Below are 14,662 nucleotides of genomic sequence, written 5' to 3'. Positions count from 1 at the left end.
ATCCGGTCCCATTACTTCAAGGCAAATAGATGAGGAAACAATGGAAACAGTAAGAGACTTTATTTTCTTGGACTCCAAAATCACTGCAGAGGGTGACTGCAGCCATGAAATTAAAAGATGCTTGCTCCTTGGAAGAAAAGCTATGACCAACCTAGACTGCATATTAAAAAGCAGAGACTGAGTAATATTCCATGGTGTATATGTACCACAGCTTCCTTATCCATTCGTCTGCTGATGGGCATCTAAGGTGGAGAGGGAGGTGGGAGGGGGGATCAGGATGGGGAATACATGTAAATCCATGGCTGATTCATGTCAATGTACGACAAAAACCATTACAATATTGTAAAGTAATTAGCCTCTGACTAATAAAAATAAATGAAAAAAAATTAAAATTAAAAAAAATAAAATAAAAAGGCAAAAAAAAAAAAAAAGCAGAGACATCACTTTGCTGATAAAGGTCCACATATTCAAAGCTATGGTTTTTTCCAGTAGTCATGTATGGATATGAGAGTTGGACCATAAAGAAGGCTGAGCGATGAAGAATTGATGTTTTTGAACTGCGGTGTTGGAGAAGACTCTTGAGAGTCCCTTGGACTGCAAGGAGATCAAACCAGTCAATCCTAAAGGAAATTGATCCTGAATATTCATTGAGAGGACTGATGCTGAAGCTGAAACTCCAATACTTTGGCCACCTGATGTGAAGAACTGACTCATTGAAAAAGACCCTGATGCTGGGAAAGACTGAAGGTAGGAAAAGGGGAGGACAGGGGATAAAATGGTTGGATGGCATCACTGACTCAATGGACACGAGTTTGATCAAGTGCCGGCAGTTGGTGATGGACAGGGAGGCCTGGCATGCTGCAGTCCATGAGATCACAAACAGTCGGACATGACTGAGGGACTGAACTGAACTGAACTGATACTTTTCCACAATTTACTGATTAAAAAAGAGTTTTAAAGAGGACTTTAACTGGCAGGATGAAGGAAAATGCATGATGCCAAGTTCATTTTATAACAACTACACAATGTTGCCTCTATACATCAAATATCTTCTAGCTTTATTTACGTGCATGGACAATGTGGGGAGGGAGGACAGGAAGTGCTCAGGAAGTTTTTGGACTCATAATATTCCTAAAAGAATTTTTTAAAATAACATTTACATATTTATTACTACTTATAAATAACCATGGCAAAGTAGTATTGTTCATCAAGTTACCAAAAAAAAAGAGTATCAAAAACAGTATCAGATTAGAGAAATAAATACATAAGACACCACTTTCTTCAATATTACTAATAGGAAAAGTCTATGGGGGGGATAATGGTCACAAAGAAGAATTTATAGTAAATTGAAGGAGCGAAATAAGAAAGTGACTTAAGAGAAACAAAATTGATTTGTAAGTTGAAAAGAAAAGTATAGGTCAAAGAGTTCTTATTGGCAGAACAACAGGGAGAAGTTGGCAGAACTGCTAAATGGTTTACCTCTTTCCTCTGAAAACTGAGGGTGTAAAAAGCATGGCTAAGGTCTACGCAAACAGAGTTGACATTTCAACAAAACATTTCAAATTTCAAGACTGACACTGATGTATACCCCCTTGTGTTCAGATAATAGGGACTCCCGATGATATTAAAGTGAGAAAGGGCATGTGCTAATGAAGTACAATGTTAGATCCTAGCTTCATCTTAGGAAAAGATCTGCTGAGAAATTCAGGAGAACTGTTACACTTAAAATGGATGAGACTGTGAGGAAACAGACATAAATTATACATAAAAGCTTAAAATAAAATTTCTAGGCTCAAAAGCTTGCGAGTTCTATGTATTTTTCAAATACTCAAATATACAAATGTGATCCACATGTGACTGATAATGGATAGACACACTTCTTATATACAAAGAATTTTCTCATGTCATTACAAAACAATACAGACATTACATAGTGGTACCAGTGATTTTATGGTGGTAGCTGTGTTTTCTTGATTTAATTTCAGATTTAAATGCAGGGCAATAGTGCATAAATAGTAAAAGAAGATAAATGAAGCCAGAAATAAGTAAACAAACAAGAAACTAAAAAATTAATATATGGAACTCAACAATTAGAATATCTGCATGCACAAGCCATACAAAACATACAGCTATTAAATATTAACTTCAAACTGTATGAGTGAAATGGCCTGAAAGAACATGGCACAACATCATATTGTGTGTTCAATTTCTTATAATGACAAAAAAATGGAGACATTAACAATAATTTTTAACAACCAACAAGGACCTACTATACAGCACAGGGAACTATATTCAACATTATGCAATAACCTATAAAGGAAAGGAATCTAAAAAAGAATATGTTTGTATATATGTATGTCTTCTCTAGTAGCTCAGATGGTAGAGTCTGCCGGCAAGGCGGGAGACCTGGGTTTGATCCCTGGGTCAGAAAGATCCCCTGGAGAAGGGAATAGCAACCCACTCCAGTATTCTTGCCTGGAAAATCCCATGGACAGAGGAGCCTGGTGGGCCCCAATCCATGGGATCGTAAACAGTCAGACACGACTGAGCAACTAACACACACATATACGTATAACTGAGTGGCTGTGCTATATACCTGAAACTTACATGATATGGTAAATCAACTATACTCTAATAAAAAATTTATAAAATAAAAAAATTGAAAATTCTTTTTATATAATTTTTAAAACTTTATTAATTTTAATGAAATTTTGGCCATACCATATGGCATGCATGATCTTAAGTTTCCTGACCAGGGATGGAATCGTGCCACCTGCAGTGAAGGAGTGGAGTCTTAACCACTGGACCATTGGGCAAGTCCCTGAAAATTCTTAAATGAGTTATGTACTCAATGTTCTTCCCACTTCCCATCACTCCACAGAAATTGCCATTGCAAAGGTCACTAAATCTCACAGATGCCTTTCAGTCCTCATCTTACTTTGGTCTCTCAGCAGCATTTAATACAGTATTAAATGTACTCCTTCCTTTTTTCCTGCCAACAATACTCTATTCCCTTGGTTTTCATGACACCTCACCCTCTGGCTTTTCTTCCTATGTCTCTTCCCATTCCTCAGCTTCTTTTGTGAGCTTCTCCCTTCTACCTCCTATTCCCTCTATAATCCAACCAAAGGCAGATAGGATATGATTGGGAAATTATTATGGAAAGATTATCAAACTGCCAACATCTGTTGGATCATAGAAAAAGCTAGAGAATTCCAGAAAAGCATCTACTTCTGCTTCATTAACTATGCTAAAGTCTTTGACTGTGTAGATCACAACAAACTGTGGACAATTCTTAAAGAGATGGAAATACCAGATCTCCTTACCAGCCTTCTGAGAAACATGTATGCAGGTCAAGAAGCAACAGTTAGAACCAGACATGGAACAACAGACTGGTTCAAAATTGGGAAAGGAGTACATCAAGGCTGTATATTGTCACCCTGCTTATTTAAATTCCATGCAGAGTATATCATGAGAAATGCCAGGCTGGATGAAGCACAAGATGAAATCAAGCTAGAATCAAATTTTTTTTTGGGGGGGAAGGTAAACCTTTATTTAGAAAAGAGAATTCAAATGACCATTTAAATCCCCCTTTCATTTCCAAAACAGAAACAAATAAGAAAACAAGGAAAAGATTCTATCTATCAAGCTCCCGCCCTCTATCATTTTTAGCCATTTTTAAACTACATTTCCTGGCAGAAGAGAACAGCTGATGATGGGCTCTAGTTCTAGGCTCTAGGAACCAAGGAAGAGACAAACAGAGTGGATGGTGGGGTGTGGACAGATGGGCCTGGGGCTCAGACAGGCACATGCCCAGTACCCAGGAAACAATGTTTAAAAATATACATGCATAGATAAATTTCCCAGAACCTAGGCATGGAAAGCTTATAACCATGAATACAGCAGCAGAATTCAAGCTGGGTTTTTGGCTCTCAAAAAAAAAAAAAAAAAAAGGAAAAAGGAGAAAACGTGAACCTCAGCTAACTGTCCCTAACTTTAGCCTCTCAGCTGTGTCCTCCAGTCCCATTCTGGGGGCCACATCTGCAGGGTCAACAGCTACTCTGAATGATGGGAGGTGTGAGGAGGAGCCAGCCAGGAACACCCCACGCCAAATCCAGCAATGAAAGATTAAAGCCTGCAGGTGACTCGTGTGGGCAAGGGAGCCCCCTGAATGGGCCAGAGTGCCCTGCCATACCAGGCGAGGGAAAGCAGAGGCAATAAGCAGTCGAGGCCTTGCCAGCTGGAGCAAACCCTCAAGCACTGCCACCTCCAGGTCTCAGGCCACTTTTGCCCAAGGCTGCCTTTCTATAAGAAGGTTTGGCCTGAGCTAAATATCAGACTTTTCTAGGGGCAAAAAATGGCAAGGGAAAGGGGGACGTAGCAAAAAGTAAAAAGCAGTGGGAGGAGAGGAGCAGAGAGTTGCAGCTGAGGTGTGTGAGGAAAGGGAGTAAGTCCCTGAAGTCTTGAGTCCTAGCTGAGGCCGCTGCCTGCTCTCCCTCCGCTGGGATTCCCACCTTCACCCCAGTCCTCCAGTGAGACAAGAGTTTCCTGACAGCTCTTTCTCCTCAACCTTAAAGAGCTCTGAACCTCAAACCACTATCTCTGCCCACTGACCCCCCGACACGGCAGCCTGGAGAAAGGGACAAGTCCTAGGGGAAACACGCAGGCCTGTGGGGAGCTCTGGGCAGGAAGCTCAGAGGCTGCTAAAACAGCAAATGCAACCCTTAGTCTGCTGCTCCAGGCTGTGGCAACCACTTGTTCCAGAGCCCGGATGAAGAGGATCCCCTGGTTGGCCAGATGAATGCCTAATGAAACACAGAGGATAAAAGGACCTGGTCACACCCTCCACTGGCCCCAAGGTCAACAGCCCCAGTGTGGAAAGCAGGATAGTCAGAGACAGGCATGACCGCACAGAGCAGTTCCACCCCGAGAGGATGCAGACATGACACACGTCTCACATGTGTGTGTCTGCAAGAGGGCTGGGTCCACAGGTCTCAGGCAGGGAGAAGGTTGGGTCAGAAGGCACCACCAAGAAATGGCCTGAAAAATATATAACCAATGAGATCAATGGCTCCTGCAACCCTGGTAATTAAAAATCAATGGGGAGTTCTGGATACATAGAAGGAAGGGGGAATCCCCCTTCTGCCTCTCCCAGGGCCACCAAGAAATTATGAGGCACAGGATTAGGAAGAGGTTGGGGCGGGGCAGGGACCACAGGCAGAGAATGTAGACAGGCCTGGAGAAAATCTAACCGTGGGAAAAAGGGAACAAGAAAGGCGGGGAAGGGACGAAAGTTTCTTGGATCTAAGTTTCCAGAAGCATGGAATACTTCCACAGTCTCTGATCTGGTAAGCTCTTCTGGAAAAGTGGTGCTCTTCCCCTGGGAGCCCATCATGGGGCCATGACTTCCATCCCAAAGCTGGACAGTAGGCAGAGGTGGTCTGAAAAGCAGAAGGCATTAGGTAAGCCATTGGTAGCCCAGAGAATTGCCGGGAGAAATATCAATAACCTCAGATATTTGGATGACACATACTTATAGCAGAAAGTGAAGAATTAAAGAGCCTCTTGATGAAGGTGAAAGAAGAGTGTGAAAAGCTGGCTTAAAACTCAACATTCAAAAAACTAAGATCATTGCATCTGGTCCCATCACTTCATGGCAAATAGATGGGGAAACAATGGAAACAGTGACAGACTTTATTTTCTTAGGCTTCAAATTCACCGTGGATGGTGACTGCAGCCATGAAATTAAAAGATGCTTGCTCCTTGGAAGAAAAGCTATGACAAACCTAGACAGCATATTAAAAAGCAGAGACATCACTTTGCCTACAAAGGTTTTATAGTCAAAGCTATGGTTTTTCCAGTAGTCATGTATGGATGTGAGAGCTGGACAATAAAAAAGACTGAGTGCCAAAGAATTGAAGCCTTCAAACTGAGGTGCTGAAGACTCTTGAGAGTCCCTTGGACAGCAAGGAGATCAAACCAGTCAGTCCTAAAGGAAATCAACCTTAAATATTCATTGGAAGGACTGATGCTGTGAAGCTGAAGCTCCAATACTTTGGCCACCTGATGTGAAGAGGCCCTGATGCTGGAAAAGATTGAAGGCAAAAGGAGAAGGGGACAACAGAGGATGAGATAGTTGGATGACATCACTGACTCAATGGACATAAGTTTGAGCAAGCTCTGGGAGATGGTGAAGGACAGGGAAGCCTGGTGTGCTGTAGTCCATGGGGTTGCAAAGAGTCAGACATGACTGAGCAACTGAACAACATTAAATTCTGTTGCATATAATCCTGCAAGCCTAAAAGATACTTCTCTCCCCATTATGAATCAATATCAAATGAATAAGCATAGCTTTCTGCTGAAGTAAACCACTGTGGTAGGCTAAATAGCCAAAGATGGCTCTGTCTTAATCCCCAAAACCTGTGAATATTTTACCTTACATGGCAAGAGAGACTTTGCAAAAGAAAAACAGACTTTGATGATGTGATTAAGTTAACGATTTCAGTGATTCTGTTTACAACAGCTAAGACACGGAAGCAACCTAGATGTCCATCAGCAGACGAATGGATAAGAAAGTTGTGGTAGATATACACAATGGAATATTACTCAGCTATAAAAAGAACACATTTGAGTCAGTTCTAATGAGGTGGATGAAATTGGAGCCTATTATACACAGCGAAGTAAGTCAGAAAGAGAAACACCAATACAGTATATTAATACATATATATGGAATTTAGAAAGATAGTAGTAACGATCCTATATGCAAGGCAGCAAAAGCAACACAGATGTAAAGCACAGACTTTTGGACTATGTGGGAGAAGGCAAGAGTGGGATGATTTGAGAGAATAGCATTGAAACATGTATATTACAATATGTGAAACAGATGGCCAGTGCAAGTTCAATCCATGACGCAGGGCACTCAAAGCTGGTGCTCTGGGACAACCCAGAGGGATGCAGTAGGGAGGGAGATGAAAGGGGGTTCACGATGGGGAGACACATGTGCACCCGTAGGTAATTCATGTCAATGTATGGCAACAACCACCACAACATTGTAAAGAAATTATCCTCCAATTAAAATAAATTAATTAATTCTAAAAATTTTTAAAGATTTCAGTGATTTAAGTTAAAGTTAGGGAGATTATTCTGGTGGCCTCTACATAATCATAAGGGTCCTCATAAGTGAAAGGAGGAGGCAGGAGAGTCAGAAAAGGAGATGTAAAGACATAAGTAGAAGTTGAAGTGGAGACTGCTGGCTTTGAAGATGAAAGGGAACCATGAGCCAAGGAATACAGACAGCCCCTAGAAGCTGGAAAAGAAAAGGAACAGATTCTCCTGGAAAGTCACCAGAAGGGACATGGCCCTGCCAACATGTTGATTTTAGCCCTGTGAGTTTGTACTTCTGACCTCTAGAGCTGTAAGACAACAAATCTGTTTAGGTCATTGAGTTTGTGATAATTTGTTACAACGGCAACAGGAAACTAATATGCTTACTTTAAAAGGAAAAAAAGAAGAATAAACTGAATCCTAGGGAAAAGATGGCTCACCCAAAGAAACCTCTTAGGACCTTCTAATCATGACAAGAAAGAACTCAAGGAACCTCTTCTCCAGAGTAAGTTGACAGACCATCTGGTGATTTTTCTTCTGTCTTGCCTTAAGGGCTGTTTGCCTGGATGGTCTGTCAGAAGTCCCCAACCTTTTTGGCACCAGGGACTGCTTTCATGGAAGACAATTTTTCCACGCACCAGGAAGTGGGGGCATGGTTTCAGGATGATTCAAGCATTACCTTTATTGTGCACTTTATTCTAATCTTGGGCTTCCCTTGTGGCTCGGCTGGTAAAGGATCCGCCTGCAATGCAGGAGACCTGGGTTCAATCCCTGGGTTGGGAAGATCCCCTGGAGAAGTGAAAGGCTACCCACTCCAGTATTCTGGCCTAGAGAATTCCATGGACTGTATAGTCCATGGAGTCGCAAAGAGTCAGACACAACTGAGCGACTTTCACTCACTCATTCACTCTTATTTCTAATCTAATGCCTCCACCGATCTGACAGGAGGAACCAGTCAGCAGCCCAGAGGTTGGAGGCCCCTGGGCTTGGTGACTCTCCCACTCCCACCCTCCAGAAAATACCTGAAACTGGGCTGCTTCTTCCCTTCCCTTCATCCTAGATGAGGATTTCTCTAGGAAGATGTTAGCTCACCTATAGGCTACTTCCTCCCATCATGAGGGTGGAGGCCAGGAAAGAACTAGTGCCATATAGGAAGTTCCTATTGATTAACTGATGAAACCTGGGTGTGGGGATACTGAGCTCTGAATGGGATCCTTCTTTACAGGAAATGGCCCCCTCATCAGGTGTCCCATTGAATGCAGCCAACTACTAAGGTCAGTAAACATCATGGACAAGAAATCAATTGAGGAAGCCTGGAGAATCACAATCCTAAGTTCCCTTTATTCTCTGCTGTATTCCAAGACAGACAGACCTTTTGAAAACAAAGAACAAAAAAATATGTCACTCAGGCCATCCACAAAAATAAATCCTAGCAGTATCAAAGATGTAATCAAATACACAGAAAGAAATCCCTATACAAGTATTAGAAAACAAAGAGAAATGTTTATGACCTTGGCATATGGAAGACCTTATTAAACAAAAACAAAAATCAAAAGCCAAAAAGAAAAGATAAATCTGACCTTGAAATTTAAAACTTCTACTCAATAAAAGGTACCATAAAGTTAAAAGGCAAGAGACTGAGAGAAAATATTTGCAATATATATAAAATACAGGACTAATATTTTTCTTTATTTATACTGGATAAGAAAAAGACAAACAATATAGAAATACAGGTACAGAATATGAGCAGGCACATCACAGGAAAAATATGAATGGCCAACAAATGGATGTTCAACTTCCTTCTTAATCAGAGTACTAAAAATAAACAATGAGATTCTATTTTCATATTGGCAAAATGTAAAGTTTGTTAATATTCAGTGTTGGGAACAGTAAAAAGAAATAATACCTCTTGCACCCTGCTGGGGAGAGCATAAGTTAATACAGCCATGTTGGAGGAGCATTTGACAATATCTCAGTCAGTTCAGTCAGTTCAGTCGCTCAGTCGTGTCCAACTCTTTGTGACCCCATGAACCGCTGCATGCCAGGCCTCCCTGTCCATCACCAATTCCCGGAGTCCACCCAAACCCATGTCCACTGAGTCGGTGATGCCATCCAACTATCTCATCCTCTGTTGTCCCCTTCTCCTCCTGCCCTCAATCTTTCCCAGCAGCAGGGTCTTTTCAAATGAGTCAGCTCTTCACATCAGGTGGCCAAAGTATGACAATATCTACTAAGATTATAAATGCATATAGTTTATGATACCACTCCTAGGTACATATCCTAGAGTAGATGCTCAGATGTTCTCAAAAGGTGGTCCACAGATCCCTAGAAACCCCCAAGATCATTTTGGAGGGTCTGTGAGATTCAAAACTTTTCATAAAAGTATTAAGACAGCTTCCTTGGTGGTCCAGTGGTTAAGAATCTGCCTGCCAATGCAGGGGACACAGGTTCGATCTCTGGTCCAGGAAGACTCTACATGCTGTAAAGCAACTAAGCATGTGCCACCACAACTAACCATGCACTGCAGCCACTGAAGCCAATATACTCTAAAGCCTGTGCTCCACAACAAAAGAAGTCACTGCAATGAGAAGCCCACAAATCGCAACTAGAGTAGCTCCCACTCACTGCAACAAGAGTAGCCCCTGCTAGCTGCAACTAGAGAAAGTTTGTGCACAGCAATGAAGACCCAGTGCAGCTATAAATAAATAAAGTATTAAGACGTGTTTGCCTTTTTTACTGTGCTGACATTTGCACTGATGGTGCAAAAGCAAATGTGGGAGAAAAAGAAAAAGCAAAGGTGGGTAAAAGGCAGTGGGACCAAACTGTACTAGTAGTCACTATTTTTTAACCACCACACACTTAAGAATGTCCTTGATGAAGCAGTAAAAGTTATTACATCTCCACTGTTGGTTTAATATTTTGTATAACAAAACAGGAAGTACAGATAAAGTATTTCTGTTGCATACTCAAGTTGGGTTGTGCCAAGGAAAAGTACTTGTGAAACTGAGTTGTGAGCTGAACTAGCCACTTTTAAAATGAAACACCATTTTTCTTGAAATAACAACTGACAGATATGGATATTCAGACTTGGGTTCTTGGCAGGTGTTTTCTTGAAATGGACAAAATGAGCCTGTTGCTTCAAGAAAAACTGAAAGAATCTGAGCTTTTTTTTTTTTCTTAGAATCTGAGCTTTCGAGCAAAAAATAGAATTTTTGAAAACTTACACCTCCACCATAGATAGGTTTGGCAGCTTTTCAATACTTAAAAGACTTCTGATGAGAGCAGTGGTGATATTAATGAATGTGACTTTTTTGACACTGTATAATGAACTGTGTCAACATTTGAAAGATCTGTGTAACAGTGAAAACAACATTTTCCAAACTGCCAATACATGTTATAAAATCATGCACCCAGTAAAAGATCTATTAAAGTACAAGGTAGACTAATGGATTTTAACGTAACAAAATATGAAAAGTTGACTGATACAGTTTCAAAATCCACATTAAAAGTAACCTTTTAAAAAGTAATCTTTAAGAAACTAGCACTTGTTAAAGATTGATGTAATATTAAACAATATACACAGTTATTTGAAAAGGCTATTAAAATACTGCTCATTTTTCTAATTACACCTGTGTGATATACTTCAACCAAAACATCATAGTAAAAAAACTGGAAATAGAACTGCCATATGACCCAGCAATACCACTTCTGGGCATACACACTGAGGAAACCAGATCTGAAAGAGACACATGCACCCCAATGTTCATCGCAGCACTGTTTATAATAGCCAGGACATGGAAGCAACCTAGATGCCCATCAGCAGATGAATGGATAAGGAAGCTGTGGTACATATACACCATGGAATTTTACTCAGCCGTCAAAAAGAATTCATTTGAACCAGTCCTAATGAGATGGATGAAGCTGGAGCCCCTTATACAGAGTGAAGTAAGCCAGAAAGATAAAGAACATTACAGCATACTAACACATATATATGGAATTTAGAAAGATGGTAACGATAACCCTATATGCAAAACAGAAAAAGAGACACAGAAATACAGAACAGACTTTTGAACTCTGTGGGAGAAGGTGAGGGTGGGATGTTTCAAAAGAACAGCATGTATACTATCTATGGTGAAACAGATCACCAGCCCAGGTGGGATGCATGAGACAAGTGCTCCGGCCTGGTGCACTGGGAAGACCCAGAGGAATCGGGTGGAGAGGGAGATGGGAGGGGGGATCGGGATGGGGAATAAAAGTAAATCTATGGCTGATTCATATCAATGTATGACAAAACCCACTGAAATGTTGTGAAGCAATTAGCCTCCAACTAATAAAAAAATTTAAAAAAAAAAAACATCATAGTAGATCAAATACAGAAGCAGATATTAGAATCCAGATGTTTCCTATTTATCCTATTTAAGAGACTTTCAAAAATGTAGCACAATTTTACTGTTCTTTTTTGGCTTTGCAAAAGTAATTTTTTATCTACAAATATCATTTAACATGTAATTAGCTTATTGCTGTTATTTTTAATGACTATTTTTAAATTGTCACTTTGTAATTTCTAATACATTGAATAGTGATAGATATAAGCCCACATAAACAAATTCTCTTAGGAGTGTGGAGGGTCCTGACATTAAAAAGTTTGAAAACCACTTTCCTAGAGAAACTCTGACAAAAATGTCAAGTCAGGAAATGTTCATAGCAGGGCTCCTTGTAAAAGCCGCCCCCCCCAAAAAAAAGGTAAAATCTAATTGTCTATCAATAAGGAATGGTTAAATAAACCATTTAACAGCCGTTCTATGGCATGTGTGTGTATGGTCAGCTGCTCAGTCCTGTCCAACTCCTTGCAACCCCATGGACTGCAGCCCACCAAGCTCCTCTGTCCATGGAATTTTCCAAGCAAGAATACTGGAGTAGATTGTCATTTCCTTCTCCAATTCTGTGGCATACTATGACACATTTTTTAAAATGAAGTAAATCTTGATATTAGTGAAATTAAAATGCTTCCAAAACACTGAACAAAAAACTTTCAGGATATGTACAGTATGGTATACTTTTTGTACAAATGGACACAACACATTGTCTTTTAAAGAGAGTTGGAAGACTACAAGGATACATACAAAACAGTTGATAGTGGCTACCTTTGGGAAGGGTAAGAGGACTAGGATTGTGGGTAATGGCCAACGTGTAGTTTAGCACCATTTTTCTGTAATGTTTTGAGGGATTCCCCCCCCCCCCCGCCCCTGCCACCCGCCGAGGAGAATGTACTAGTGTAATTAAAAATAATTGGGGGAAAGGAATAAAGCAACAAGGTCAGGTCCACTGACACTGAGAAAGAAAGGGCACTGGCTCTGAGTCCAGGCTGAGATGGCCAATGTATTTGCTGCAGTCGTTCTGGAGCTGATGAGTCTAGGAAAAAGCAAGCAGTGAAATCAGGCAACGGAGGGTATGGTTGGCTCAAACGGTTTTGACCACCTGGATGGAGAAATTTCTGAGTCAGGCACCCTCTGCTTCCTTCTTGGTATTTAATTCAAAGGAGGCCTTCAGTATTTGTATTTAATTCAAAGGAGGCCTTCACGGCCGCAGAGCCCAGCCCTTCCCGCTTCCGGCTTCACCTCTCTCTGTGGTCCCCGTCCGGGTCCCCCACCCCCACTCCCCGGGCCCCATCAGAGGAAGAGCTCGGGACCAGCGGTGGTGGAAGGAGCCCTGCAGGTTAAGGCACGGCCCCTCTTAAGTGCTAGGCAAGGAGACTACAGGCAGTGTCGCGGCGGCACATCCGGAGACACTCTGAGACGCCAAAGCGTGGACCTGGGGTGACGGGGTTGGGGGATGGTTAGAGGGTAGCTAGGTTGCGGGATGCAGGAAGTTACCGAACAAGCCAAACGAGCTCCGAGGTATCCCGCCGACTCTTCCAGGTGCCCTGAGGCAGGTTAGGCTTTCGAAACCAGTGCCACAAGGTCCCCATTGGTCTTCCATCCCAGCCAACCAGCTGTAATCCCTATGGCCCACCCCTCGATTAAGAAGCCAATCAGAAGAGAGCATGTGCTTCCCGTTGCATAGGACCAATTAAGTTTGCTCATTTCTGACGTGTGGATAGCCAACCAGAAGAGCGGAGGCCTGGCAAGTCGGCCTCTTATTTCAGTTCACCAGCTCGATCTACGTCACTGTCCTTGTCCCGTCCCTACCTGTAATCTAAATAACCGAAAAGGAGATCAAAGCTGGAGGGATCGTGGTACAAAAGGCAAAGTGATATTTCCCTGAGTTTCTAAAGAGATTAGCCCTGAGGTCAGATGAGCCTGTGGTTGGGCTATCAGTCCTGTTCTGGGATTGGCCTCAAGTAGTGCCAACCTGAGAAAAATATTGGTCGTCATGAGAGCGCCTCAGATATGCTGCTTTGCCACTAGGCTAGTAGTTTCATTTTCCTCCAAATTGAGGTGGGAAGAAGGTTAGGACAATCCTGGACCTTTAATTGAGATATGGGTTTTTCTATAATAATAAGTGTAGGGATGCTCAATTAGCAGCAATAGATACTGCTTATAGAACAACTAAAATGAAAAGTATGGGGGAATTTTTAAAAACCTGACAGTGGTATCATTACAAATAAATGTGCCAGGAAATGCAAATTAAAACTAAGAAACACCACTTTCACCAAATAGTATGGATAATTATGAATTTTTTTCCACTTTTGGCAAAGAAACGTTTTGGAGGGAAACAGGATTTCTCCACTTTTGTAAAGTTACAGAAATTCTCATTTTCTGTAAGTGGGAAACTAAACTGCACTCTTTAAGAAGGTAGCTTAGTAGTACCTAACAAAATGTAAAATGCACACATCCTTTCACCCAGGAATTCCTTCTCTCAAAATCTATCCTACAGAAACACTTAAAACACACAAGGTTATATGCAGCATTACTTATAATAGTAGATGATTTCCACCAATAAGTGAATCATTAAATGTTGATACAACTACACTGTAAAATGTTATGTCACCATTTTTAAAAAAATGAGGTAAATTTCCACGTACTAATGAGAGGAAGTTCACACAATATTACAAAATAAAGTTGCAAAATACTTCATAAAATATCCCATTTTGTTTTCAAATAACTATATACAAGCATGTGAGTATTCAATGGTGTTTACGTGTGTATGAATGTATGTATGTATTCATATACATGCATTTGTGCATAGAAAAATGCCTAGGAAGACCCATACCAAATTAGGTTATTCCTGAGGAATGGAAATAGGGTTAGGGAATAAGGAGAAATCTCACTTTCTACATATTTATGTTTTGTTTGAACTTTGGCAACTAGCATTAACTACTTTTGAAGTTTCATCACAATAAAACATTTTAACAAAATTGGCACTTTCGTAATCAAAGTTATAATTTATATATTTTAAATAAGAATAACTACATATAGTTATGAGGTGATTATTTCATTTTAAAATTTTGGCTAGGGTCTTCCTGGTGGTCCAGTGGTTAAGGGTCCCCCCTTCTACTGCAAGGGATGCAGCTTGATCCCTGGTCAGGGAACTAAGATCCCTCATGTCACTTGGCAAA

General features: G+C 41.0%; 1 protein-coding gene across 5 annotated transcripts in view; it reads right to left on the bottom strand.

The window, feature by feature from the left end:
• SNX12 (sorting nexin 12) overlaps positions 1-14,662 on the bottom strand; it is an 86,119-nt gene that overhangs the window by 59,656 nt on the left and 11,801 nt on the right. The window contains exon 5 of one of the 5 annotated variants that reach the window (XM_043895823.1): positions 3,497-5,441. The exons of 3 other annotated variants lie outside the window; for them this stretch is intronic. In XM_043895823.1, coding sequence (XP_043751758.1) covers positions 5,184-5,441 — 258 coding nt within the window. In that variant the 3' untranslated portion in view covers positions 3,497-5,183. Of the gene's footprint in view, positions 1-3,496; positions 5,442-12,383; positions 12,517-14,662 lie in introns of those variants that run through there. One more of the 5 variants, XM_043895824.1, reaches the window with a different exon arrangement.

This window comes from Cervus elaphus, chromosome X (genome assembly GCF_910594005.1).
Source record: "Cervus elaphus chromosome X, mCerEla1.1, whole genome shotgun sequence".
Taxonomy (NCBI): Eukaryota; Metazoa; Chordata; class Mammalia; order Artiodactyla; family Cervidae; genus Cervus; species Cervus elaphus.
The sequence above is the reverse complement of the archived record's forward strand: the minus strand, read 5'-3'. Positions and strand labels throughout refer to the sequence as shown.